Source organism: Euleptes europaea, chromosome 12 (genome assembly GCF_029931775.1).
Source record: "Euleptes europaea isolate rEulEur1 chromosome 12, rEulEur1.hap1, whole genome shotgun sequence".
NCBI lineage: Eukaryota > Metazoa > Chordata > Lepidosauria > Squamata > Sphaerodactylidae > Euleptes > Euleptes europaea.
In genome coordinates this window covers 18,679,886-18,707,270 of record NC_079323.1, presented here as the reverse complement: position 1 = coordinate 18,707,270, position 27,385 = coordinate 18,679,886, and the positions used below count along the sequence as shown (strand labels likewise).

At 44.6% G+C, this 27,385-nt stretch overlaps 1 protein-coding gene across 1 annotated transcript; it reads left to right on the top strand.

Annotated features, from left to right (window-relative positions):
• Positions 1–16,296: 16,296 nt before the first annotated feature.
• Positions 16,297–21,504, top strand: SLN (sarcolipin). The gene is made up of 2 exons (XM_056858599.1): positions 16,297–16,414; positions 21,049–21,504. The coding sequence occupies exon 2, from the start codon at positions 21,146–21,148 to the stop codon at positions 21,239–21,241; it is 96 nt and encodes a 31-aa protein (XP_056714577.1). The 5' UTR covers positions 16,297–16,414; positions 21,049–21,145; the 3' UTR covers positions 21,242–21,504.
• The last annotated feature ends 5,881 nt before the right edge of the window (positions 21,505–27,385 follow it).

Here is a 27,385-nt window from a genome sequence, read left to right as displayed (position 1 = left end):
ATGGGAAGGAGCTCCCACACCATGAAAGTAATGAGCCTAACATAAACTGCTCCAGAGTTCCCTCTTCGCCTATAGCCATACTCATAGCAGTATGGGAGCCACTCCCCAATGGTATGATCCTATGCACCTATAGGCTGTGTGCGCATGATGCAATTATGTGGGCAGTCCTGTTACCTGGATCTTGCTGACCAATCAGCACCAGTCTGGGAAGGAATGTGCCCATGGGTGGGCAATACCCACAGAATTAGCCTCAGCCTTGTGGTTGCATAATTCACATCTTGCCTGCAGGCAAGTAGCTATTGTGTGTGTGTGTGTGTAAAGTGCCGTCAAGTTGCAGCCGACTTATGGTGACCCCTTTTGGGGTTTTCATGGCAAGAGACTAACAGAGGTGTTTTGCCAGTGCCTTCCTCTGCACAGCAACCCTGGTATTCCTTGGTGGTCTCCCATCCAAATACTAACCAGGGCTGACACTGTTTAGCTTCTGAGATCTGACGAGATCAGGCTAGCCTGGGCCATCCACGTCAGGGCAAGAAGCTATTACACCACTGCAATTATATGTGGTCTTGGCAAGAAGATGGAAAATGAGGCAGAAAAGTATGGAGAGCACTACTTGTGAGGTTTAGCCCAGTCAGATTGCAATTCTGCAATTTCCCATGGAATTTTGTATGCTTTTATGCATCTGTGCTTCTATCAGCATGGTGTAGTGGTTAAGAGCAGTAGACTCTAATCTGGAAAACCGGGTTGGTTTCCCCACTTCTACACATGAAGCCTGCTGGGTAACCTTGGGCTAGTCACAGCTCTCTTAGAGCTCTCTCAGCCCCACCTACCTCACAGGGTGTCTGTTGTGGGGAGTGGAAGAGAAGGAGATTGTAAGCCAGTTTGAGTCTCCTTAAAGGTAGAGAAAATCAGGGTATAAAAACCAACTCTTCTTTGTCTTCTTCATCATCATCATCATGGTTGTTAATTTTTAAGACTTTTAACAATTATTTTATCTTTTTTATTTTGAACAAGTCTCTGAAGAGGTGGCATACAAAGGTTTCAATAAATAAATAAAGAAATACAATGCAAAGGCTGAAGTCTGAAGACAGCTAACTAGCAGCAGTTACTTCGGCAGAAATGGCTTGATGCACAGTTGCAACTGTGCTGTGACAGGACATGGTGAATTTCAAAAGAAAGAACAGAAGACAGGTTTATGACAGCCGCAAGTATTGAATCTTTTAAAAATGGATATATTAAAAAGTTGTTTTTTTTAAAAAAAATTTGTGAAATCTTGGTATCCTGGAACTTCCCCCCCACACACACACACACAAGGCTATTTTTAGGCTACAGTGATCCTTTTTAATTACTATTTTGTCCTACCAGTCTTTGAAATCTTTGGCCTTTTATGCAGGGAGGTTTCCCACGGTCACCCCCGCCAACCGCTTTGGGGCTTCCTTTTGATTATGCAATGCCATTTTCGCCCGCCAGAGGTTGCCTCACTCTCCCCAGGCGTTTTGGCCATGTTTTCCAGATGCTGTTTTAGCCAGAATCTGGAAAATGCGGGCAAAACGCGCAGGGAGAGCGAGGTGATCTCCAATGGGCAGGAAAGGCATGCATAATCGAAAGGAAGCCCTGAAGCCGTCAGAGGGGGTGACAGCGGGGAAATGTCCCTGCATAAAAGGCCCTTTAGCAGGAGAAAGGCTTTCCTGTAGATCTTAATAAGCAGAAATGGACTGGCCATTAACTTACCGGGAAAGTTCCCGGTGAGCTGCTGCTCTAGAGTGCCAAGGAGAGCCAAGCCCCAGTAGCTCTGCAAGAAGGGCTGCCAACCTCCAGGTTGTGGCTGGAGATCTCCCGCTATTACCTCTGATCTCCAGGTGACAGAGATCAATTCACCTGGAGAAAGTGGTGCCTTTGGAAGAAGGACTCTATGGCATTGAAGTCCCTCCCCTCTCCAAACCCCACCTTCCTTAGGCTCCACCCCCAAAATCTCTAGGTATTTCCCAGCCTGGAGTTGGCAACCCTATCCGCAAGCGCTGCAGAGGCGGACTGGTTCTGACCTTCTGTGGTCTGTTCTTGCACCACCAATTGTGGGAGAAGCTGATATGTGACCCCTCCCACCCATTGTTGGTGTTGCAGCCAGGACTGCGCTGGTTTCTAGGGCTGCAGGCACAGCTGTGCTTGGCATGTTCCTGAGCCGTTTTAACTTCCCAGTTTGCCCCTGTCTGTAAGTAACCCCAACCTATAAATTGCATGGGATTTCACTCTCTTAAACTGTTGGCAGTCCTAGTAGGTGGCAAGAAGCCTGGAATTTTCTATTCTTAGTCGAAGAAAAATATAAGTAGGTCAAGTTACAACAGCCTCTGTAAACATCGACCCTGCTACATGTTGTCCTTGTTCAGTTTCAGGACTGAAGTGACCAATCCTCCTCTTTCCTACTGTCAGATTCTGATTCCCCTGAAATTTCCCCCACAGGTGCTTGGATCCTCCTTATGATCCACCTCACGAACACAGGTCTGGAAGCTTACAGGGTAAAAGTGGTGAATAGGGTTGCCAGTCTCCAGGTACTAGCGGGAGATCTCCTGCTATTACAACAGATCTCCAGCCGATAGAGATCAGCTCACCTGGAGAAAACTGGCCGCTTTGGCAATTGTACTCTATGACATTGAAGTCCTGCCCCTCCCCAAACCCCTCTCTCCTCAGGCTCCACCCCAAAAACCTCCTGCCGGTGGCAAAGAGAGACCTGGCAACCCTACAGTCACCCCTCCGATGACTTCAGGTCTTGCCTCCTCTTTGTTCTCGGATTCAAATTTCCCCCTTCTGAAGATACTTTGCAAGGGTTTCTGGGCTTAGTTACATGCAACGTAGGGTTGCCCCTGTCCACTGGCGGGAGATAGGGGGTAGGGGTTGTGAAATCCCTGGAGATTTGAGGGTGGACCCTGGGGGAGGACAGGGACTTCACTGGGGTACAATGCCATAGCGTCCACCCTCTAAAGCACTCATTTTCTCCAGGGGACCTGATCTCTGTAGTCTGGAGATCAGCTGTAACTCCCGGGGATCCCCAGTTCCCACTTGGAGGCTGGCATCCCTACTGCAACTATCCCACAGAATGGTTGTGAGAAGAGAAGAGTGATATAGTCTGCTTTGTGTCCCCATTGGGGACAAAGGTGGAGTCTAAACAAAGCGAATAAATATTTCCTGGAATCTTCGCATATTGGTTCTCCATTTGCCTGATGGGGAAGTCTTATTAAAATGCTATTAATGCATATTGTTAGAGATGTCACAACCAGGGCCCATTTCTCGACACCCAGTAAAAACACCTTTAGCCTCCCTTTCCAGTCCTGAGCAATTAAATCTCAGAGTGTGCATGTGTGTAAATTCAACTGCATGAACAGTAAAGCTCGCCATATAAGCTAAGGCTCATGTTGATAAGATATCGAACGGCAATAATGGTTTTCTCTTTATGTCTTTAACCACAATACCAAACATCTCGGCTTTTAATAGCGCAGTTCTAAACAGTGCCATGGATGTAGCAGGATATAACTCTGTTTAGGATTGCCCTATAAATCAGTGAAGGAGAGGCATTTCCACAGTACAGATCGAGCACAGCCCTCAGCAGGTATGAGAACGAGGGTGATATGAGCGTGTCTCAGTTTTCATCGAGGAAACATTGGACTGTATGTAACACAGAACTATTTGCTGTTATTATTAAGTGCAAGGACATATTCATATTTATTGCTACTCCTTAATCACATTACAAGGATGTTTATTTATGGAACCCTTTTTCTAAAAATATGAGCGTTTTCTGTTTTTGCATAATGCCGAGGTTTACATACTCTGAACTTAGATGACAAAATCTCTCGTTTATTTACAGGACTATTTTCAAAACAGTCCTATAGACTATTTTCAAAATGTTTTATTTACACCCTTCATTTTCCAGCTTGCAAAATAGATAGGCACCCGAGGCAACATTCAGATGTTTTACTTCAGGTATTTCCCAACCTGGAGCTGGCAACCCTACTGAGACGGGAGGAGTGGATTTCCCCCCTTAGTGTTGTTTTCTAGTTCTAAATCTGCCCCTCCCCTACCTAGGGTTGCCAGGTCCCTCTTCTGAATCAGTGGGATATTTTGGGGGCGGAGCCTGAAGAGGACGGCGTTTGGGGAGGGAAGGGACTTCAATGCCATAGAGTTCAATTGCCAAAGCGGCCATTTTTCTCCAGGTGATCTGATCTCTATCGGCTGGAGATCAGTTGAATTAGCAGATCTCCTGCTACTACCTGGCAGTTACAATAAGTGGAAACACCTGTGCCAATATTAACTGAGTTAAAGAAAATGGCGGCACGGAGGCTCAAAAATACAATACCACAATACCACACTGGAGAATAACAAATAAGTATGTAATGATATCAGGGCATTAATTCATGCCAAAAACAAAAAATCAAAGCATCATAAACCAATAGTAACATTCAAACACCTCAAGTAAGACTGAACAACACATCTCCTAAGTAGGGCAGGATCCTCCCGTCCCCGAAGAAATTATATGATAGTCCCAAAGTAGTTCGCTTATGAATGAGGTCCAAGAAAGTGCAAAAAAAGGAGGACGTGTGGCTAGTCGTTATTGCATGTTTCAAAGGCTTTCTTCAGCTCCAGCACAATTCAAGGCAACTATAAAACTTTTAAGTCCATTTGGAAAATGAGCACGTTGTCCGTAGACCGTCAGCTGTGAAATTGACAAACAGTCATACTTATGTCACTATATTATTACTTAAATAATATTGAACAATATTATTATTTTTTTGCACTTTTTTGGACCTCATTCATAAGCGAACTACTTTGGGACTATCATATAATTTCTTCGGGGACGGGAGGATCCTGCCCTACTTAGGATATGTGTTGTTCAGTCTTACTAGAGGTGTTTGAAAGTTACTATTGGTTTATGATGCTTTGATTTTTTATGTTTTTGGCATGAATTAATGCCATGATATCATTACATACTTATTTGTTATTCTCCAGTGTGGTATTATATTTTTGAGCCTCCGTGCCGCCACTACCTGGCAGTTGGCAACCCTACCCCTACCAAGCTTCTACTAGCTCTGCAGTCAGAAAAGAAATGGTACCCACTCAGAACAAAAAGCAACTTGAGGTAGCGGGCAATTTGGAATATGTTGAAAAACACAAGAGAAAAATAATAGTACTTGTTTCTCCTGTGAATGTGCAATAGAAACTGACATTCACCTGCAGTTGCATTTAAATTCAAAAGAGAACAGCTGGAAGATCCAGTAATTATGAATCTCTTGTGTACATTTTGGCTCTCACACTAAGTCTGGATTCAATTCTCAGTGCCTCAGTATTAGGAAGAGGAGAATATAATCTGTATCTACAACCAACCACGTTCCAGCACTGAAAATAAGGGCTGTACAATTATTTAGTTCCATATCAGCTCGCCCAGAGACTCATTAGCTTTAGCCTCAAATCCTCACCTTTTTCCTTCTGAAGCTTTATTTCCTGCATTTTCTGATACGGTAGGAACAGCTGCTTTGGGAAGGTGGGACTTAATCTGCATTCATCTGCTCGAAATATCTTGAGAGAAAAACATGCTTCAGTTGCGTCTCACAAAGAAAAAAATGCTCCCGGGGTATCGTGGGAGAAGTCCATCATGTCATAATCTGAAGCCTGCTTCTCTCTTGCCGTATCAGTGTTAACCAGTAAGTTAAATAAAATACAAAAACCAGCCAGTGTCTCCAAATGCATCAATAGTAGCCCTTAATTTCAAGTATTCCTTGACAGGTACTGAGGAAGAACAGGAATAATACAAGAGTACCCAAATGTGATGCATAAAATACATGCGTGGATTATTGTTTTTGGACCAGGTGTGAGCGCAATCCACGACGACCCCCAGATACATTTGTAAAGTAGAGAATGAGGTTTCTGGTTATGCATTGAAACAGATTACCTCAATTCTACAATAAATATCTGCTGGTATCCTTACTGTGAAAAGAGTAAAGTTAATAACCACTGCTTTCAAACCCGTATCAGAGAAAACAGACTGGTTTTTTGAAAGCATTTTGCTTATTTGCATTTTGGATGTAAAGTAAAGTTAATCCCCCCCACATGGAAGCAAGCATGTTTAGTGCCAAGATTTAGGATAGCCATTTTTTGTGTGGATAGCCAGCTGATTTATGGCAACCCCGTAGTGTTTTCAAGGCAAGAGACGTTAGGAGGTGGTTTGCCATTGCCTGCCTCCACGTCACACCCCTGGTATTCCTTGGAGGTCTCCCATCCAAATACTAGCCAGGGCTGAGAATGTGTGCCTGGCCCAAGGTCGCCCAGCAAGCTTCCATGGCACAAGTGGGGATTTGAACCTAGGTTTCCCAGTTCCTATCTGAAAATAGCTATTTAAAAATTGTCACAGGGGCCTGCAGCAAGGTGCCAACAGGTGATCTTGTTTTCCCCCTCCGCACTGAGAAATTTTTAAATGCCTATTTTCTCCTCTGAAAGAATAAGAAGAAGAGTTGGTTTTTATATGCCACCTTTCACTACCACTGAAGGCTTACCATCACCTTCCCTTCCCCTCCCTCAACAACAGACACCCTGTGAGGTAGGTGGGGCTGAGAGAATGTGACTAGCCCAAGGTCACCCAGCTGGCTTCGTGTGTAGGAGCGGGGAAACAAATCCAGTTCACCAGATTAGCGTCCGCCGCTCATGGGGAGGAGTCGGGAATCAAACCCGGTTCTCCAGATCAGAGTCCACCACCGCTCCAAACCACCGCTTTTAACCACTACAACACGCTGGATCTCTAAAAGGGTGATAGTGGCCACAGGTTGGCCCTTTTGCCACCATCACATTTAGTTTAGTCCTGAGAAAGCTTGCAAATAGAGCCAATTCTTTACAAAAATAAAAGCTGAGGAGATTTGGCCTATCTGCACTGGTGGATGAGGGCTTGTCAGTATAGCTAGTAACCAACATTATGATGCAGAAATCCAACTAAAAAGGTAAAGGTCCCCTGTGCAAGCACCAGGTCATTCTTGACCCATGGGGTGATGTCACATCCTGACATTTTCTAGGCAGACTTTGTTGACGGGGTGGTTTGCCAGTGCCTTCCCCAAGAAATCCAACTACTTAGACACTATTTCCCTCTCCCTTCCCTATAGCACATGTCTCAGCTTCTCTCTGCGCGTTTGACTCAATAGCCCTTTCTCTGCCCAATCTTCGCCTTATACTTTTTGCAGCTGTCCTTATTTCTAGTTTACCCAGGCTGGGTGATGAGGGAGTGTGTCCTGAAGTCGCTTAGCAACTGCAGTATGTGTGAAAAGGCCTTATGTATAAGAGAAAACATGCCGTCTGCTCACAGGGCAACATGATCTGGTGCATAACAATCAGTAGCAGGGAAGTGAGAAGCACAACTGTTACCTCTGGCATGGCTGTTGTCGGCATCTTCTAGGCCGTGCCCACCGTGGAGGAAGATTAGGAAAGTATCAGCTATAGATCAAGATACGTATGCACCCTGTAATACAAGATCGCCATCCGTTAGCATTTAAATGCTACTCAACAGCTTCTCCGAAATCTCTGCATCCTCTCTGCATCGAAGGACATGTTGGTAGCTACGTGCCTATGCTGAAAATATCTGCTCCCTCCCATTACACTGTTACAGTGGCGTTTAGAGGCCGCGATTAAGATCAAGGCCAAATTGTTCAAATCATACCGGCACGCAGGGAATGTTTCAAGGTTCCTGCAAGCATTCAGTGGTTCTCATGGGGACAGAGAGCAAACAGGATTTCCAAAGTGGTTATTTATGAATGCATGACTCATTGAACGGAGACCCAGCATGGTATACTGGTTAGAATGTCGGACTAGGGACTGGAATCGTCACCGTGCCATGGAAGCTCACTGGATGACCATGGGCTGGTCCCTCTCTGTCAGCCAAAACTGAGAATCGTTTATGCCCTACCCTTTCAGTCTTACCTGGCACCTACCTTACTCTCTTTTAGGTGCCAGGCCAAAATAATTCTCTTTACCCAGGTTTTTAACAAACCAAGGGATTCCATCTTTTTATTACTAATTATTATCATTATTATTTTATGTTATTTATAGTCTGCCTTTCTCGCAGTGACTCAAGGCTGATTACACATAATTTTACCTATTTATGGTCAGCTCCTAGTCTACATCTCCCGACGGAAGTCGGTTTCAGGTGGGCGGCTCAAGGTCGACTCAGCCTTCCATCCTTCCGAGGTCTGTCAAATGAGTACCCAGCTTGCTGGGGGTAAAGGGAAGATGTCTGGGGAAAGCACTGGCAAACCACCCCGTAAACAAAGTCTGCCTAGGAAACGTTGGGATGTGACGTCACCCCATGGGTCAGGAATGACCCGGTGCTTGCACAGGGACCTTTACCGTTACCTTTTACCTAGTCTACAGACTGTTTTATCAACGAAATTTTAGACTGATCTGTTTTAAGTGTTTTTATATTGTCTTGCTTTTATTGGTAATGTTTTCATTGATATTGACTTCACTGATTTTGTATTTATTTGTTCTTAATTATCACCGTTTTAAATTTTTTAACTGTTACTAATGCTGTGAAGCAGGTTAGGCTGATAGTGTGTGACTGGCCCAAGGTCACCCAGCAAACTTTCATGACAGACTGGGGATTCAAACCTGGTTCTCCCAGATCCTAAGCCACTACACCGAGCTGGGTCTTTCACTTCTAGCAAAACAGTTTTGTGAGTGCTTGGCAGAAGCCAGCTGTGCACAGCACTGATTGGCTGGTATTTGCAACATCATGAATTCACCACCTTATCTATATTAAAAAAATGACTGCAATTTTAAAAGATAACCAAAATGTGCAATCGAATATATATGAAGAAGGGGGCATTAAAATAATTAAATATGTCTCAAGGACCAGGGATGCGTATGACAGAGACCTGAATCAGTATTTGTATGATTGTTGTATGTCTGTCAATTTAATTTTGACAGAATAAAGATGCTGGATCCTTGTTTTAATGCTTTGTTTATTTGGTCAGAGCCTACTTTTCTTCTCACTAAAATGTCAGTTAATAATAGGACTTGGCTTTTTTTTTTTAACATCTAACCTGGTAAACTCTATCCATGAGCTTGGTTTCCCTCAAGGCAACTGAGTCAGCTGCTTCTGCTCAAGGATCAAGCACTGTGCATGCCTTCCTCATTCCTGCTAAATGATGTTGCCACCATGAGTGCCGAGTGCCACCACTGTGTGCCACCCACATGCCCTTCCTCAACTGACTCTGGGCTAGGGTCGCCAGGTCCCTCTTTGCCACCTGCGGGAGGTTTCTGGGGTGGCGCCTGAGAAGGGTGGGGTTTGGGAAGGGGAGGGACTTCAATGCCATAGAGTCCAATTGCCAAAGCGGACATTTTCTCCTGGTGAACTGATCTTTATCGGCTGGAGATCAATTGTAATAGCAGGAAATCTCCAGCCATCTCAAACAATCATAACACTTCATTCCCATCTCCCTCTTTCCCCCCTCTGGTTGTTTCTTCTGTCTCCTTCTGGCTGGGGATCAGTTGTAATAGCAGGAGATATCCAGCTAGTACCTGGAGGTTGCCAACCCTACTCTGGGCAGTTGGGAGCATGGGTACAGAAAGCTGGTAGGAGTACCAAACTAGCATATTCTTTGGGCATTTGCTTGACTCTCCACAATTAAATAACATTATGAGAGGCTGCACTCCAGTTGTGTAAGATTACACAAGATGGAACTACGTGCTCCTTGGCATGTTGCTGAAGAAGAATTTATCACAAGTTAAATATAGATTAGTGCCTTAAATATGAATATGCAAGGCATGAGGAGGAAACTTGGACAGGGCATGTTTGAAAGATTAGAGCATCCAAGTTTGTTCTAGAAATGGGGGGTGGGGAACCCTGCAAAGGCTCCCCCACCCATGCACAAATTTGCACTTCATCTGTGCAGTCCTAAGCCCAGTGACTTCAATTGGCTTAGAAGTGTATAAGTCTGTTTAGGATTGCACTGTATATCACGTCTCAGACTTCTGATTTACACATGATTGGGGCCACACTACATTGGAGGATACGGGTGAGATACCATCGTGTGAAATTCAGCCAAGGGAGTATTCCAACAAGACCATGCGTCGCAAATTGGCCTTTTGCTTTGAAAATATAAATCAGATGCCCCTGAAAACTTTTCCAAGAAAGTGCACGCACCTGCCCCACAGGGCCCGTATGGGTGAATAGCATCCACGTGCTTTTTACAAATAGTAGAAAACGAAGGAGGGGCTGTGGCTCAGTGGTAGCATTTGCTTGGCATACAGAAGGTCTCAGGTTCAATCCTCGGCATCTCTGGTTAAAAGGGACTAGGCAAGTAGGTGAAAGACCTCTGCCTGAGACCCTGGAGAACCACTGCCAGTCTGAGTAGACAATACTGACTTTGATGGACCAAAAGGGTCTGATTCAGTATAAGGCAGTTTCATGTGTTCAAGGGCCAAAATACACAATCCGAAATCCGTGTGTCGGGACAGAGGTTCCTGAGCTGATTTACGGCTTTATGTTTAAGCAGGGACTCACCTTGCAACTGCACTCAGATTCTCTGGTTGATTACAGGTGGAGCCCTGGGGAGGGAAAGACTTTGGGCTTCCCTCTTGTACCATTTTTGCCACTGGAACCAGTGCCCTGGGATGTACAACATGGTGCCAGAGGAAGGTTAACTGGGGTTCCCTCGGCACCATTTCCAATGGCAAAAAGGCCACCGGAGGGAAGCGCAAAGTCTCTCCCTCCCGTGGCCCTGTTTGCCCCCTAATGGACAGAGAACTTTTTAATTATTTTTATTTTAAACTTTCAATTACAAAAAGAAAAAAAAACAATTAGAAAAAGAAAAATGGCTAGTGAAGATTGTTTTAAGGACTTGGATTGTTTTTTAAACCATATTTCATAGATTGAAACTAGTAGCCAAATTCAAAACTCACTGGAATGCATGCATACATTGCTTTTTGTTTGGTTTTGCTGGAGAGCCAGTGTGGTATAGTGGTTAAGAACGGTGCTTTGGAGCAGTGGACTCTGATCTGGAGAACCGGGTTTGATTCCCTGCTCCTCCACATGAGCAGCAGATGCTAATCAGGTGAACCAGGTTGGTTTCCCCACTCCTACACATGAAGCCAGCTGGGTGACCTTGGGCAAGTTATACTCTCTCAGCCCCAGCTACCTCACAGGGGGTCTGTTGTGGGGAGGGGAAGGGAAGGGGATTGTAAGCCAGTTTGATTCTCCCTTAAGTGGTAGAGAAAATCGGCATATAAAAACCAACTCTCCCTTTTCCTCCTCCTCTTCTCTCTCCCCCCACCAATTTTTTTGGTCTAGCAGCTGAAAAGGCCCTTCTGGGATCACTAACCAACCTCCCCCCCCCCCCACACACACAGGAAAGGGTGGTGGTTCAAGAAAGTTCTTGGGTGACTTGGATTTCAGTCCCCGCCCCCATTCATTTTTCTCAGTGCATGGAAAACTGATTTATTTCATAATCGTGGTCAACTAACCCTCCCCTATCAGTGTCAAGTTTATTATGCAGCGCTTATTAGCAGCACTGCGCTTTTTGCAAGAGCTGTACCTATCTCGCCAGATGGCATAAAAATCAAATTTAAACACGATAGGCCACTGCCTCTTAAGTTACTATGGGTATGTTTTCTCAGCTGAAATTTTACACATGTATACATGCATATTAATAGGTATGACCCTGACATTCAACACACTAATGGTCATGTACCTTTGCTTGAGGAAAAGGAAATTTATTTCTCCACATTTGGCACTCAGAAATCAGCTCTAAGACCTAAAGTATACTCGATACTGTGTAAATAGGTGGGCGAGACCAGGGAGGCATTGGATAGGGAGACAAGCTATGTTGGTATTCCTGACAGCTTGCTATGTAAAGCCAGGGTTTTGCAATCAGAACCGCAACGTCATTGAGACGACAAGCTGGCGCAGAGGCTGTTCAAGTGGTAATACCCTGTGAGCCTTTGCAGCAAAACTCTGCCACATTAGTGAAATCCTTTCTACATGAGAAGTCTGTGACATCTTGTGTGTGTGTTAAGTGCCGTCTTCTCATAATATGGCCAAAGTTCAATAACAAATTCAAGCTGGCTCTTTTGATTGCTTAGGACAGGAATCCAAAATGCTGAATGCCAAAATGTTGCCTTAACGTTTTCATCTTTCTGCAGTAAAATATATGTTTGTATGTGTGTGTGTAGAATTTTGAGGATCCGACTGCATGCGTGCTGAGTCCATTGGGAGCTGCAGCCAGATTGAAATGCTGCAGCCACCGAAACAAATTTATGTCCATTTCAACAGAGCTCTGCGCAGCAGAAAGTGCCAAACTGGAATAAAATTAAATGGTTCGCGTCTAGCATGTGAGATTCTGGCCTTATTATTAAGGTTCTTGCCTTATTATCATTTGCTTCGCTAACAAATTTGATTCGTTTGCTGGTTGAATTCATCAATTGTTTCTTCAACTGTTTATTTTCTCTGCTAGTTTAACTTCTTTTAAAATAGTTTCTTCTATTTAAAATTCTGTGAGCCACCTGGAACAGTGGGAGAGGTGGGATGAACATGATATAAGTAGAAAAGAGCTAGAGTCCTGTAGCACCTTAACGACTAACACAATTTCTGGCAGGGTATAAGCTTTCTGAAGAAGCGAGCTGTGGCTCACGAAAGCTCATACCCTGCCAGAAATTTCATTAGTCTTTAAGGTGCTACAGGTCTCTTGTTATTTTCTACTGCTATTGACAGACTACCCATCGTGATATAAATAAATGATTAACCCTCAAATTCATGGGATCTGATGCAAACAGAGCAGATGTGGAGAAGCCAATATTTAAACCTTTTAGAAAAGATGGAATCCTGCCGACCAGACGTTTGGCAGGCAGGGCAAGACAGGGATGGGTGGGTGACCAACAAGGACCATGCTTTTTGAGGCTTTTTGAGGCCATGTAATGGGTGCTGGCTGTGGGACTGGGAGATCTGTGTTCAAATGTGAGCCAGTGACACAACTGAATGGTCTTGGGCTGACCAAAGTTTCTTACAGCGTCATCTGAAGTAGGATAAACCTACCCCCCTGAACTCCTGGAGAAAGGATGAGTAGCCAATAAAAGATTCAGTGCTTTAAAAAAGACCCAGCTGTTGGACTGAGAATCACACAAACGTGGGAATTTTAAAGATGTGCAATTCTGCATCCTGTTTTTATTTATGTTACTTGATATGTTGTTAAGGCACCATTATTTAAGGGGCCACTCACTGATGTTTGGTAGCAGTTTGGGTGGAAAAATGGAGATTCGCTCCCACTAAAGGTCTCCTTTCTGCTTTCCCATCCAGCAACCCAGTCCTTTTCCTTCACCTCTCTCATCCATGTCCGCACACAAAAAAACAGGTTCCCAGCCCTTCTTCACCCTCCTGCTTGCACAGTGCTATTGTCTCCCTCTCTCTCCACAACATCTATGCATGTTTCTACTACTTCCTCCATATCTTCCACCTCAGCCCTACTCCTTACCTGACTGCATGCTTGCCTCTTCAGGTCTCAGGCCAACCCAATTTGGGCAGCCGGGGATAGGTCTGCCTCAGGTTCCATCTCTCTGTCCTCTTTCACAGCCACAGAAGCAAGAAGCAAAGCCAATCGATGCTGTGTGAGGCCATCAGTTTTGAGAAAAGTCTATGCTACCACAAGACTCCTTTAGTTTAAGATGAGGAGTCAGGCAGGCCAAACCAAAGCTCCGGGTGCTGGTGCATCGCTGAATCTGCTGTCCTGCCAGCACAGCTAGTTGATATTGTATGTTCTCTCGGTAGAGCAAAGAAATGACAAAAAAGATCGCACTCCAAGGAGCTGAGAGCATAGCAACTGCATTGGAGTCCCTAGCGACATTGCACACATCCACAAATTAGCATGGACCGGCATGCTGGTGACGCCCCTGTGAACCAGCCAACCAATGCGTGAGGATGCCGGCACACCTCCCTGACATCATCTTGCTCCCAGCCACACAGAAAGCAGACTGAGGGAAGGAACAAAGGAAATAACAGAGCACTTTGCTGTGAGGAGGGTTGTGGTGTATCCAGTACTTACCACATTCTTGGAAGTTCTAGAGATGGGAGTCTGAATGCCCTTCTGCAAACCCTTTCTCCCTTTCGCTGGCAAAAGAAGGAAGAATGGTCACCCCAGACGTATCAGCCAAACACATCCCCAGGGCAGAGGAAATCCTCATGGAAAGCCCACAGTCTCTCCTAGGCAAGGATTCAGATCTTGGGAGGGGTATGTTAGGGGGCTGGGGGAAGAGAGTACCCTGAGGAGCAAGTGGGACACAGAGAATAAGGAAGTAATAACTAAACTCACAACTGCATATTCATGGAAGGCATCCTCCCTCCTCCCCACCAGCTCACTGGGGAAAGGCAATCAGGATTTTAGTCCCATCAAGTGGAATGCTAAAACACTAAGATAATATTTTGGCCAATAACAGGCTGATCAAGAGCAAACTAGGAGGAGACAGGAGTAGAGCCCATATTTCACATGCTGCAGACCATTTCCCTAGCCACAGAACCAACTGGGCATACTAGGAAAAGACACACCATGGGGCCTTTGAAATCCTCTACTGGCCCAGGGTATTGAATCCAGCCATGTATACCAGGGCATGGAAAACTGCAGAGAAAAGGCATCGTACTAGAACAGCACAGGCATGAGGATGGCAGTAACTAGCCAACAGCTTGAAAGGCGTCCCAGCCACAGCTCAGACTTTGCATGATCAACCAATTAGGACGGCCATCAAGCTGATTGGCCGCTCCAGGCTCCAATCCTTTTGCTTAACACCTTCCCATGTGGCCATCTCTTTGACACCTTCATGAGGTTCGCGACCACTGTCTGCAGCTGTTCTTTCCAGTAACCCTTATTCACTCTCTTGTGCTTCTCACATATCCTGTCTGGTTAATCATGCACCAACAGTGAGTTGGGGTTTTTGAACCCAGATAAGCCTGCCTCTCCCCTTTGCTAGATGGAGCACAACTGTGCAGCTGTGGGTGGATCCTCACACTCTGGTACCAGTGCCAGCCCCATGCTGAAAACAGTTGAGATTGGCTATGAGCAGTGCATGGGTATATCTCCCAAACCCCGTTAAAAGAGGCACACCAGTTGTGAAACAATCCACACTTATGTTGAATATCATCAAGAAGGGAGTTCTCAGTACACATCAGATGAATGAGGTTTTCAAGTCTCTTGGTGAACTCAGGCATTGAAAGCTGCACTGACAGACTGCAGAACCACAGGTAGAGTTGTCTCTGTCACATGATGGCCAGACCACTGACTGTTAAGCAGCCTGCGGTGATGCAAGAGTCAGACTAGAACGACAGAGCAGGCAACCCCTCCTCAGAGCAACTAGATGCACGCTGGTTACAACAGCTGTTGATTGGCCATTGGCCTCTACCCCTGTTGGAAGTCTGCCTGGAGAGAGCCAAAAAAAGATGTAATGTCAGAAGATGCAACAGAAAGCGTGAAAGCTGCAGCACTCTGCACAATGGTGTGAGCTATGATTCTGGAAGAGTGGCACCACCTAAATGCCCTTCCAGTCCCTATACTTTTTCTTTCCTGTCTTTGTAGGGCATTTAAGACCCTCCCCTCCCCAAACCCCACCCTCCTCAGGCTCCACCACAAAAACCTCCTGCCGGTGGCAAAGAGGGACCTGGCAACCCTACGTCTTTGGACTTCCCATGCTGTAGGAGTCACCTGTTTGCAGGGGGAGGGAGACAGTGTAGCCATTCAGCTGGTTCAGAATCAATGTAGCTCAAATCCTGTGCATATTACAGCAGAAATCCGTTCACATCTCTCTACAAAGGCCATTTTGTTCCTGTTCTCTCTTGGATTAAACATATAGGAACATGAGAAGCCAAGAAGGAAACTATAATAAGGACGCGAGGCAGTGACAGGTGGCTGCGCTTGTCAAGTAAGCTGGGCAGAATCTGGAATCCATGAAGGCGGAGGACAGCCTTGCCTTGATCCCGAAGAATACAGACCATTCCAGGCCCTTTCCATATCTCTTCTCCTTTGGGGGATGAGCCTCTCTGCTTTGAAGCAGAATCAAAACAACCCAGAAGGATCCTACCCTGACAAGAATCCGTGGGCATTCTTACAAGCAATCAGAGGAAGGAATCCAAAGGTAATATGGGAAGGAAGAGTACCCTAGCTCCCCGCCCCCCATCCTCCCCCATGCATAAATAGAATGCCCTGAATTCTGCTCCTCGTCCTTGCCCCCATTAAATATGCAATGGATGATGTCATTGCTTTTGTTGCCAAAGCACTCCCTGACCCCTCCCCTCCTCGGAGTACTTTAGTCCCAGCAGAGAAATCTGGGAATCCAGACGGCTCTGGGAGATGAGGAGAAGCTGAAAAGGCCTCGGGTACCACAGCCGGAAGCCCTGAGCTCCACCAGTCCTGTTCAGGTAGAGCCGGAGATGTATTTCATATGCCCAGATCGTCCTCTTTCCAGGACGGCTGGATGCTCTGTAGTGTTGAGTCTCCTGAGGGCGAGAAAGAAGAACTAACATGTAGCTGTGCAAAAATACTGTCTTTCTAACTGAATGCGCTTATGAACAAAACTTCTAGTTAGAGCCTTCTTGTACTAACAATGTGCAATGTTGACTTTTCCCTGCTTTTTTAATATGACACTATTGCTAATTGTTTATAGAACACATTTTGGCTGCTACCTTGAGCACAAATAGATACATACACATGCACAAATGTATATTTATCACTTTCATCAAGGCTTTCCTGCTTCGTAACTATGGTCAGCTTTACTGGACCACGTGCTTCATTTTAGTGGTCTTATTCTCTGTAACCTTCTGAGGCAGATTGCTATTATTCCCATTTTACAGATCTGGAACTGAGGCGGGAAGTGAGCAACTAGATGAGAGCTATTTATCAAATCCATGACTGTTAGTGGGAGATTTGAACTCATGGTTCCTAGATCTGAATGCAATACACATCACACTGATTCTCTTTTAGATGGAAGAGGCATAACGATAGTGTAGGAACTCCTTGAAGCAAATCTCAGCTCACTCATGATGTTACTTGGTAGCCTTACATAAGTCACCGTTTCCATCAGTGAAAGAAGGACAATAATATAGTTGTATACATTACAGGGTTGTTTTTAAGAATCACTACGATAATGTATAGAAAGTGCTTTGACCATTTAGAAAAAGCAGACTTTAAACACCTATTATTGTTAAAGTTGGACTAAAGTAAATGCTTACTATTGTTGAAGCAATACCGTTGGATTGAATTACTATATGCTACTGTCACTACTAATATAATAATGTTATAATAGTAGCATCAGTATTCTCAAGCTGCAATGCGCACACATTTGGAAGCAAGTCCCATTCATCTCAGTGAAATGTATTTACACGAAAGATACCTAGGACTGGCTGTCACTGTGTCTATGGCTTACCTGGATCTCATATATTCAGGTTCCTTACCTGGGGGACCTGAAAAATTAAAGGAAGGCGTGAAAAAAAAAGATCACCAGAGTTCAATTCAAGTAAGTTATTTGCTGCTCAAAACATTTTGGAAAATAATAGTGCAACCCATAGGGAACTATGGAAGCAGCTCAGAGCCTGACCTTTGGGAGCTGCTCTGAGCCTGACCTTCGGGTTGGGGAGAGCGGGGTAGAAATGTAATAAAATAAACTGCAGCATCATGGAATTGCAGAGCCTCAGTTATGTTGCCTTCTTCAACTAAAATTAGCTCAAGAACATTGTGAAGGCTTTCAGTGGGAAATATGTATGACCTGAAAGAGCCTCAGAAAAACAGAAAATCCAACAGGAATCTTGTAAACTGTGGTTAATGCCAATTGTTGTAAAATCCTACAAGGGGCACCATTTCAGACTTTGACAACGATCATTGGAGGAAGAGATTTCAGTGATGGGGGACAAGATTCTTAGCAAGGTTTAAAAGGTACGATATTGGATATATGTAAGATTAAAACATGAAAGCAAGCAAAGGAAGAAACCCAACTCAGCTCATTTGATGCGATTTCTGTACTTGGAACTAGTGAACTTTTAAAGAACAATCACAAATGATCAGAAAAATGTATGTATGTGTGTGGAGGGAGGGGAGAAAGAAAGAGCATCCCTTTTAAATGGTCTAAATTGTGTCCCTTCAGTCTCTCTATGCCTCTGCCCAAATTAAAATAGCGAGGTGTAATTGTTGCAATAATTAGCAGTGTACTCTCTAACCTATACAAATTAGCACATGACATTTAATGCAGGCGAGTCAGCACTGATTAAAATTCTTCATGTGTATCAGATGTTTGCTGTCTCTGTTTCTAAAAACCTTGGACAAAGCTCTTAAGACAGGCAAGTCTTTTTTAAAAACGTGCTAAATGAGAGTGTTTTTTTTAAAATTTTATTTATATTTTGGGGGATACAAAAAGGAAAAAAGGGAAAAGGTAAATCATTCAATATATAAAAACAAATGAGAGTGTTGACACAAAAAAGTAAAGAAAAGGAATTTACTGTCACATCCACTATTTCAGAGGACATATTTACCTTTAAGCTGACTGACAGATGGAACCTTTTAAAAACTATATAACAGCACATGGGGAGGGGTGGACATACAGGCATTCAGGTGATAATTTGGCACTCTTCTGATGAACTTTGGTAGCTGTCCTATCCCCCCCAACTCAAGTTCTGAAATCTGAACATCTGTGCAGTTCCAAGATTTTGCTCCTTTGCTGGCATAGGTTGCTATGCTAGCAGGGCAAGGAGGCAGGGAAGAGATCCTCCAGTTTTCTTTTGGCAAAGATAAGCACAAGGAACTTGGAAAGAGCCCAGAATTTAATATGGCAGGGAGTTTGCTGTCTCTATTTCTGCAGGGAGTTGCCTTCTACAGAGCAAGGCCATTGGTCTGCCTAGTCTGGTAATATCTACTAGTAGCAGATCTCCACAGACTCATCTACCCCTGTCCTGATACCCGAGATACTTTAAGGAATGGTGCCAGGTACTGAACATTTAAAGTATCTGACAAGAGCAGTTTTGACTCTTGAAAGCATATCCCCCCACCCCAAATCTTGTCGGTCTCTATGGTGCTACTGGACTTGAATCAAGCTGTTCTACTGAAGACCAACACGGCTACCCTCCGAAACTTAAAGTACAAGTTCTGTCCCTGACCTGTTCCCTCAGCCTTTCTAAGCAGCTCCCACGTTGTTGAAAAAAATATTGTTGGATGAAAAAGTTTCTTTACCCTTATAGATGGTTAGCTCACATTCACCCACACAAACATGGAGAGCACTTGATTGACAGTTTTTATTTATTTATTTATTAAGATATTTATACCCCACTTTCCCCCCAATAGGGATCCAAAGTGGGTAACAACATGATTCTCCTCTCCTTAGCTTTATCCTCACCCTATGATGTAGGTTTGGCTGAGAGTATGTGACTGGCCCCAAAAATAGAGATTCTATTTGGCAAAGCAAGGAATAAACTCTACTTTATTTGATGGTTGCAGAGGGGAGCCACGTTGGCCTGCAGTAGAACAGCTAGATTTGAATCCAGTAGCACCTTAGAGACCAACAAGATTTTCGGGATATAAGCTTTCGAGAGTCAACGCTCTCCTCATCAGGTATCTGATGAAGGAAACTTTGACTCTTGAAAGTTTATACCCCGAAAACCACGTTGGTCTCTAAGGTGCTACTGGATTCAAATCTAGCTACTTTATTTGAGTCACACTACACAAGGCTCAGCCAGGCACCCATCTTAGGAAATTACATCACAAGCCCCACCTACCTTCCCCAGGAGCATGTCTAGTTGGACTTCTAAATTAATATGAACATATATTACAGGCTGTGTGTCATCATGGAACTGTTTTTTTGGCAGATCAGATGCAACTGATGTCCTCAGATTATTCAGTCCCTGGCTGATTTCAGGAACCACATTTGGTTTGAAGAAGGGCTTAACATTACTGAGGGGTGGGGTGGAATAGACATACAGCTCCCGCTTCTCCAGTTCTCCTCATTTGAGGGAGGAGGAGGATTGCCACATTTTATGACCAGAGGCAATAGTTTACCAACTCATCATGCAATTAGAGCTACTAGATAAGTGGTTTTTTTTTTTAAAAAAAGCTGCTACCATACTATGTGGCTATTTCCATTTACAGAAGGTTGTTTTGGGAGCTCACTTATGTTACCGTTGGGAAACGTGGTTGATTTTACGACATGTTGGGATCCTTACATTGTTCTGGCAGTCTTTGACAACGGAGAAACATCAATTCATTCCTCACATTTACCACATACGATGGCAAGCATACATAGTTGCTTCATAGACCAGCACTACCCCCGGACTCCAGGGAGTTGTAGTGCTGGCATGAGATGTAGACTCACCATCTGTCTGCTCAATTTGATTGCCTGTTTGAAATGTTACCAGTGCCATGTGAGACCTGTCACATGTAAGCAACAAAACTCCTACTGTCGACGCACCTGCAGTTAAACTGAGAGCACAACATCCTCCCAAGTAATGAGGAACCCTCTTTCTGAAGAGGCCAACTTCTCTCATACTTCCAAACTGCCACAAAGATTAGATTAAGCCCGATCAAATGTTGTTATTGGGTGACTCGACTGTAAAGCTCATTGAACACACACAACTGAAACAGCTACAAGGGAACATCACAACATATTTGAGAGAAAGTTTCCCTTGAAGAATAACGGATAAATACCATAATGTTAATCATTACAATTTTTTTCTAAAGTTTTCAATGACATACACTTTTCAAAAGTCATATTTTTTTACCCCCTTCCCCTTTTTAAAGAAAAATGATTGCAAATCCAATTTGGATTCCCAGGACTGCATGACATGAGGGATATATTTGTGGGTGGGGATGTCACGGGGAACATACCCTTTTTGTGCAGTAGAAACTGAAGAAGGTGATAAGCTGTCAGAGATACCTCTTGCCCTTTTATATCCCCTGCATGTTCTAACAGTTAGCAATAGAAATAACATTTACTTATAACAGTATAAATAACTCTTGGGGTAGGCTTCCAATCTTCCCACAACTCTAGTTCTGTTGGGTTTTCCTTTTTCTTTAGGAGAGGACAAGGTTGATCTCAAGGACAACCTGAAACGAGAGACTCCTCTTCCACTTCCCTCCGCTGGCCTCCGTTCTTCCATTGTCCATTCCTGGCCATGGATCGATCCACGCAAGAGCTTTTCCTCAACTTCATGATAGTGCTGATCACGGTGCTTCTCATGTGGCTTCTGGTGAAGTCTTACCAGGACTGAGAGACTCACCCACTTCATGGCATCACTGAAGGATGTGTGTTTGGGAAATAATGTGAAGCCTGCTGCTCCTATGTGTGCCCTGTGTCTTTGGCTTTGTGTGCAAAATCTGTAATGTGATTTTTTTTTTTACTCTAAAATACTTCCTGGATTTGCTCACCTAAATAGCCAAATGGATCTCGGATGATGTAAATTATTCTACAACAATGTATCTAGAAAGCATGGCATTTCCTAACCCGTGCATGCACTTGACATGGAACCACGATGTCTACAGCAAATGTCGACATTAATTTACCCAGAATGCCTCTTTGATCCTAACCACTCTTCTACAACGTACATTGTTGAATCGGCTTTCTGTAGTCAGATCTCTCCTTGGCGGAAAGAAATGTGGAAAACTTTTTTTTCATTCACTGCTGCTGCCATTTTAATAAAGAAGATATGAAGCATTTCTTATTTTCTTAACTCTGTCCTTGAAGGTTGTTTGTGTATACTGCTGTGGTTCCCATACCGCTGTGGTAACATAAGAACCCCTACTAAGATGATAAATTGTCCTGTGCTGCGAAAGGTCACAAAAATGTCACTGGACGATCCTCGTACTGGAAGCTGCACAATTTGGTTGCATTTGCAGAGTTGCATCTGAGTCTGTCTCTCTCTCTCTCTCTCTCTCTCTCTCTCTCTCTCTCTCTCTCTCTCTCACACACACACACACACACACACACACACACTGCAGTCCTAAAGCACTTTTTCCTAGGAGTAGGGTTGCCAGGTCCCTCTTCGGGGCAGGAAGAGGTAGATTCTAGCTTTGAATATACATGGACCTTGCTTATACTGAATCAGACCATCGCTCCATTAAGGTCAGTATTGCCATTAAGGTCAGTATTGCCTACTTAGACTGGCATTGGCCCTCCACAGGCAGAGGTCTTTCACATCACATCACCGGTCCCTTTTTTAAAACGGGAGGTGCTGAGGGCTTCACACAACGCACAGTTAAATTGTGGAACTCCCTGCCCCGGGATGTGGTGATGGCTGCCAACTTGGAAGGCTTTAAGAGGGGAGTGGACATGTTCATGGAGGACAGGGCTATTCATGGCTACTAGTAACAATGGATACTAGTCATGGTGCATACCTATTCTCTCCAGGATCAGAGGAGCATGCCGAATATATTAGGTGCTGTGGACTAAACTACCCACTGTGCAAAGTTGCATCTCACTTTTTTGCTCTGGTATTTTTTTTTTTTTTTTGTAGCGGGGGCTACAATCTTGAACAGACGGTTGCCAGGTTGGGGTTGGGTGGGAGGAAGAGGTAGATTCTAGCTTTGAATACACATTAACCTTTCTTATACTGAATCAGACCATTGCTCCATCAAGGTCAGTATTACCTACTTAGACTGGCATGAGCTCTCCACAGGCAGAGGTCTTTCACATCACATCACTGGTCCTTTTTTTAAAACTGGAGGTGTAATGATCCCCTTTTAAGTCATACAGCATCAGGCAAGAGTACTCACGTTTGGGTCCATCAAACAGCTTTTATTTGTATAACATCAACTCCAACAGGCCCCAGCTATAGTTCACAGCAACATCAACTAAACTAGAAACTGGTAACAAAAACCCATCCCTCTGGGACCTTACTAACTCCAACAGATAATGGGGGAGGAGCAGACTATACCATTATATACATATATCACAGTAAATAATACCACAGGAGGTGCTGAGGACTTCACACAATGCATAGTTAAATTGCGGAACTCACTGCCCCAGGATGTGGTGATGGTTGCCAACTTGGAAGGCTTTAAGAGGGGAGTGGACATGTTCATGGAGGAGAGGGCTATTCATGGCTACCAGTCAAAATGAATACTAGTCATGGTGCATACCAATTCTCTCCAGGATCAGAGGAGCAGGCCTATTATCTTAGGTGCTGTGGAACCCAGGCAGGAAGGTGCTGCTGCAGCCGTCTTGTTTGTGGGCTTCCTAGAGGCACCTGGTTGGCCACTGTGTTAACAGACTTCTGGACTTGATGGGCCTTGGTCTGATCCAGCAGGGCTTTTCTTATGTTCTTAGGACTGAACCTGGGAATTTCTGCAAGCAAAGCAAAGGCTCTTCCACTGAGCCACAGTCCCTTCCCTCAAGAAGAGCTTGACCTTTCCTTTCAGGCTGTTTTTCTGCTCAGCCCCCTCCCCCTGTAGATGGGAGGTTGGGGGAGTGGAGAAGCAAAGGTGGGGAGGGGACTGGGACTTTCCATTCCTTCCCTTCCCATCAGTTTTGGCAGGGAAAAGAGCAGGTTTAGCAGTCACTGCAAAGGTGCCTCTGAATGCATCCCCCCCCACTACCACCGTGAGTTCTCTCTCTCCACACACCCCCTATCAGCAACTCATCACTAACTAGATTATTTTTTAGGACTAAGCACAAAATACCTTACACAAAGAAAATGTCAAATGCCTTAGACCAAGAACAAAAGCTATAAGACATGAAGACGACTGGGCGATCCCCCAAAGGCAGCTGGGTTTGATTTTTTTTTAGTTATATAAGGAAAGGTCAAGGAGACTTTGCTAGGCATCACTTGGTGTTACCCATATGAAACCATGAATAAGAGCTGAAGTTTGACAAATGCTGTCATGAATGACATCCTCCAAGGATCATTAAATCATTCCTCACTTACACAGCTGAGACGGGTCATCCGCTGTGCCCAGGGCTTATCCTCAGCTTAGCTTGTAGGCTAGGAGGGGAAAACTGGTCTGCTTTCCAAGGCTATTTAGTGCAGATGCACAAACCAGTCAGTTCCTGCCCTGCAGCTGAATGATGCAGCTGTTTATCTTCTGTATTTTCAAGCACATGTGCTGCTTGGAAGGTGTTCAGTTTCCCTGGGTTGTCCAGCCACATGCTGAGTGTTAATGACCTAGCCTAGAGCATACTGCTAACGGCAGCCACACAAACCAGCATATACATACCAGAGCAGAAAAAAAAGTATGCTTAACAGCACAGTAACATAATTGTTCCGTGTGTGTGTTAAGTGCTGTCAATTCGCTTCCGACTCATGAATCAATATCCTCCAAAACAGCCTATCTTTAACAGCCTTGCTCAGGTCTTGCAAATTGAGGGCTGTGGAGTCAATCCATCTCTTATTGGGTCTTCCTTTTTTCCTGCTGCCTTTAACTTTTCCTAGCATGATTGTCTGTTCCAGTGACTCTTGTCTTCTCATAATGTGACCAAAGTTTGATAGCCTCAACTCAGAAATTGCCATGTGGACAATCTCCAAGGACAGCTGAACTTTTACACAACCAGTGACTTTGCACACGTGCCAATACTTTACAAGGACATGTAGGACATACACTTCCTGAGAATGAATGGCTACAGAATGCATGCGGAGGAATCACATGTTTGACTCTGCACCCATGTGAAGATCCTCCTGCGCATGTTAAGCAAAGCGCATTATAGAGCAGCAGCCGTATAGGCTAGTCTTCTGCCTAATGTTTGTGAGACTTTGAAATGGGGGAATAAATTCAAATACGTCACTCCAGCTTGTATATCTAATTGTTCCACATGCTCTGCTGAATGTTTGAACTGACGCTCGATTGGATCCTAGAACAAAATTCAATGCAGTAAACTGTTTGAATGATTTATACAGGGTGCAGATCATCTCTTTTGGAACCTCTGGATCCACTGGCGCCCTTCCAAAGGGGCCTTTAAAAGCATGCAATGGTCTTATGCAGTTCCTCTCTTCCCTCTTGCCACAGGGATGATGGCAAAGATTGCTTATCCATGGTGCTATAGTATTGTTGCCCTGACCTGGATGGCCCAGGCTAGCCTGATCTCGTCAGATCTCAGAAGCTAAGCAGGGTCAGCCCTGGTTAGTATTTGGATGGGAGACCACCAAGGAATACCAGGGTTGCTGTGCAGAGGAAGGCACTGGCAAACCACCTCTGTTAGTCTCTTGCCATGAAAACCCCAGAAGGGGTCACCATAAGTCGGCTGCGACTTGAAGGCACTTTACATCCCACTGGCACAGAAGAGAAGCTACAGATACATGCAGCTCTATGGTACAGCAGAAGGTTTACACATAGAAGTCCCCAGGCATTTCCAATGCAGCAATCACTGGTAATCAGTGCTGGGAAAGGCCTTTCTCTGCCTGAGACCCTGGTAGGGTTGCCAACCTCCAGGTGATAGCTGGAGATCTCCTGCTATTACAACTGATCTCCAGCCAATAGTGATCAGTTCACCTGGGGAAAATGGCTGCTTTGGCAATTGGACTCTATGGTATTGAACTCCCTCCCCAAACCCCGCCCTCCTTAGGCTCCACCCCCAAAACCTCCCGCTGGTGGCAAAGAGGGACCTGGCAACCCTAGACCCTGGAGAGCTGCTGCCAGTCAAATCAGGCAATGCGGAGGTAGAGGGGCTGATGGTCTGATTTGGTAAAAGGTAGCATCTTATGTCCATCTCAAGATACCTGGTGAGTTCTTTCTAATGTCATTGTGGGAAGTGATCAGATGCTGAGGTCCTTAGCTATGGGGAGGGGGGAGAGACAGGACTTGACCAAAGTTAGGAAGCCCTGGTCTAGCATAACCACATTATTAAATTGGTGAGATTTGGGGTCTAGAAAAATGTTTATGTAATTGAGACAATCATCATACAGTTCTTTCAGAACATGTAATTAATTACATCAGTATCCTGCTCTTCTTTTAAAGAGCTCAGAGCAGAACCATCTGATCTTCACAACAACCCTGTGAGGTAGGTTAGGCTGAGAGATTGTGATTTGCCCAAAGTCACCCAGTGAGGTTTACGAGGATTTAAACTTAGACCAGCAGATCCGAGTCTTTCACTCTTTCTACAGCTTTTGTGAATAGTAAGTATTCCTAATAGCCTTCAGTAGCCAAATAGCCTTCTTTTTTTGGGGGGGGGGGAACTCCCCCCCCACCAGTGGCATTTCTAACTACGCTTATTTCCAGTGAAAAACAATCAAAACGCCTACGTCAAAAGCGGCATGTAATGTTCATTCCGAGGGATCACACGTATCCCATTTTCCATTCTCTCCAGGCTGATGGACTTGCCTCCTTTAAAGGCACTTAAAATTGGAAATTCAAAGGCATGTTGCCTGAAATTCAAGCCTGTCCGAGCATCCATGACTGACCCAGATATCCAGGACAATTCACACTTCCTTAAAAGGATTCTTACTAGCCTCTCAAGTGATGCCTGTGAGCTATGTACTTCGTACTGTTTCCCACAGTATGTTTTTTGGCATCTGTTCGTTCTGTTTCTCATTTCTCTACCCCCCCCCCCACCTCAGCTCTATACAGGGTACACATCCACCGCAGAGAGCTGCAAAGAGACATCAAGCAACTAAGCATCTTTCAGGCAACCGACCTGCTTGAAGCTAATTAAAATATCTGTCAACACTAGTGATGCTCTTTAATAAAGACTAAAGCTCCTATTGAATTCTGGAAAGGCTTAAAATTTTGTTCAAGCAAATCTGCAGCAGAATTGCAGGGAGAGGGTAGAGAACATGGTTCATTGCATAGCCTGATGTGTTCTGTTTTGAGTCTCCAACACGCAAGGGCACATTTAGGCCTCTAGGCACCCAGTGAGTGCCATAACAGAAATAAAAAATTAAAAAGAGATTGGGGCAGCCCACTGAGAATGTGCAGAGTGCTTTCCGGCCCAAATCCCTTCCCTCCCAGACAGGGTGTTGCTCCTTGACTAAAAGACTATAACAAACCCATAAGCTACCACCAGCTGGTTCTTTATAGGCAACCGTTATTTCATTCTTTAAAAGAAACCTCAATATTAATGGGGAACGAGCTTTGATAGCATCACTAGGAGACGCCTTCACAGGGGTAGGTGGATTATTAATCCACAAAACATAGGTTTACGGTCAAAAAGTAAAAGCCGTTTATTGGAAGAGGTGGGGAAATGAGATGTTTCCATGACATATTAAAAGGTAGCAAACAAAAGATTCATAGACATGCAAAAGGCACGTGATGGCCCAATCTAGCCCCATGTCATCAGGCCCTGGAAACTAAGCAGGGTTGGTCCTGGTTAGTACTTGGATGGGAGACCACCAAGGAAGTCCAGGTTTGCTGCGCAGAGGCAGGCAGTGGCAAATGACCTGGGGCCAGTCACATACTCTCACCATAACCTACCTCACAGGGTTGTTGTG

Excerpts from the sequence above, each read along its gene's own strand:
- SLN (XM_056858599.1), top strand. The coding sequence starts at position 21,146 with ATGGATCGATCCACGCAAGAGCTTTTCCTCAACTTCATGATAGTGCTG.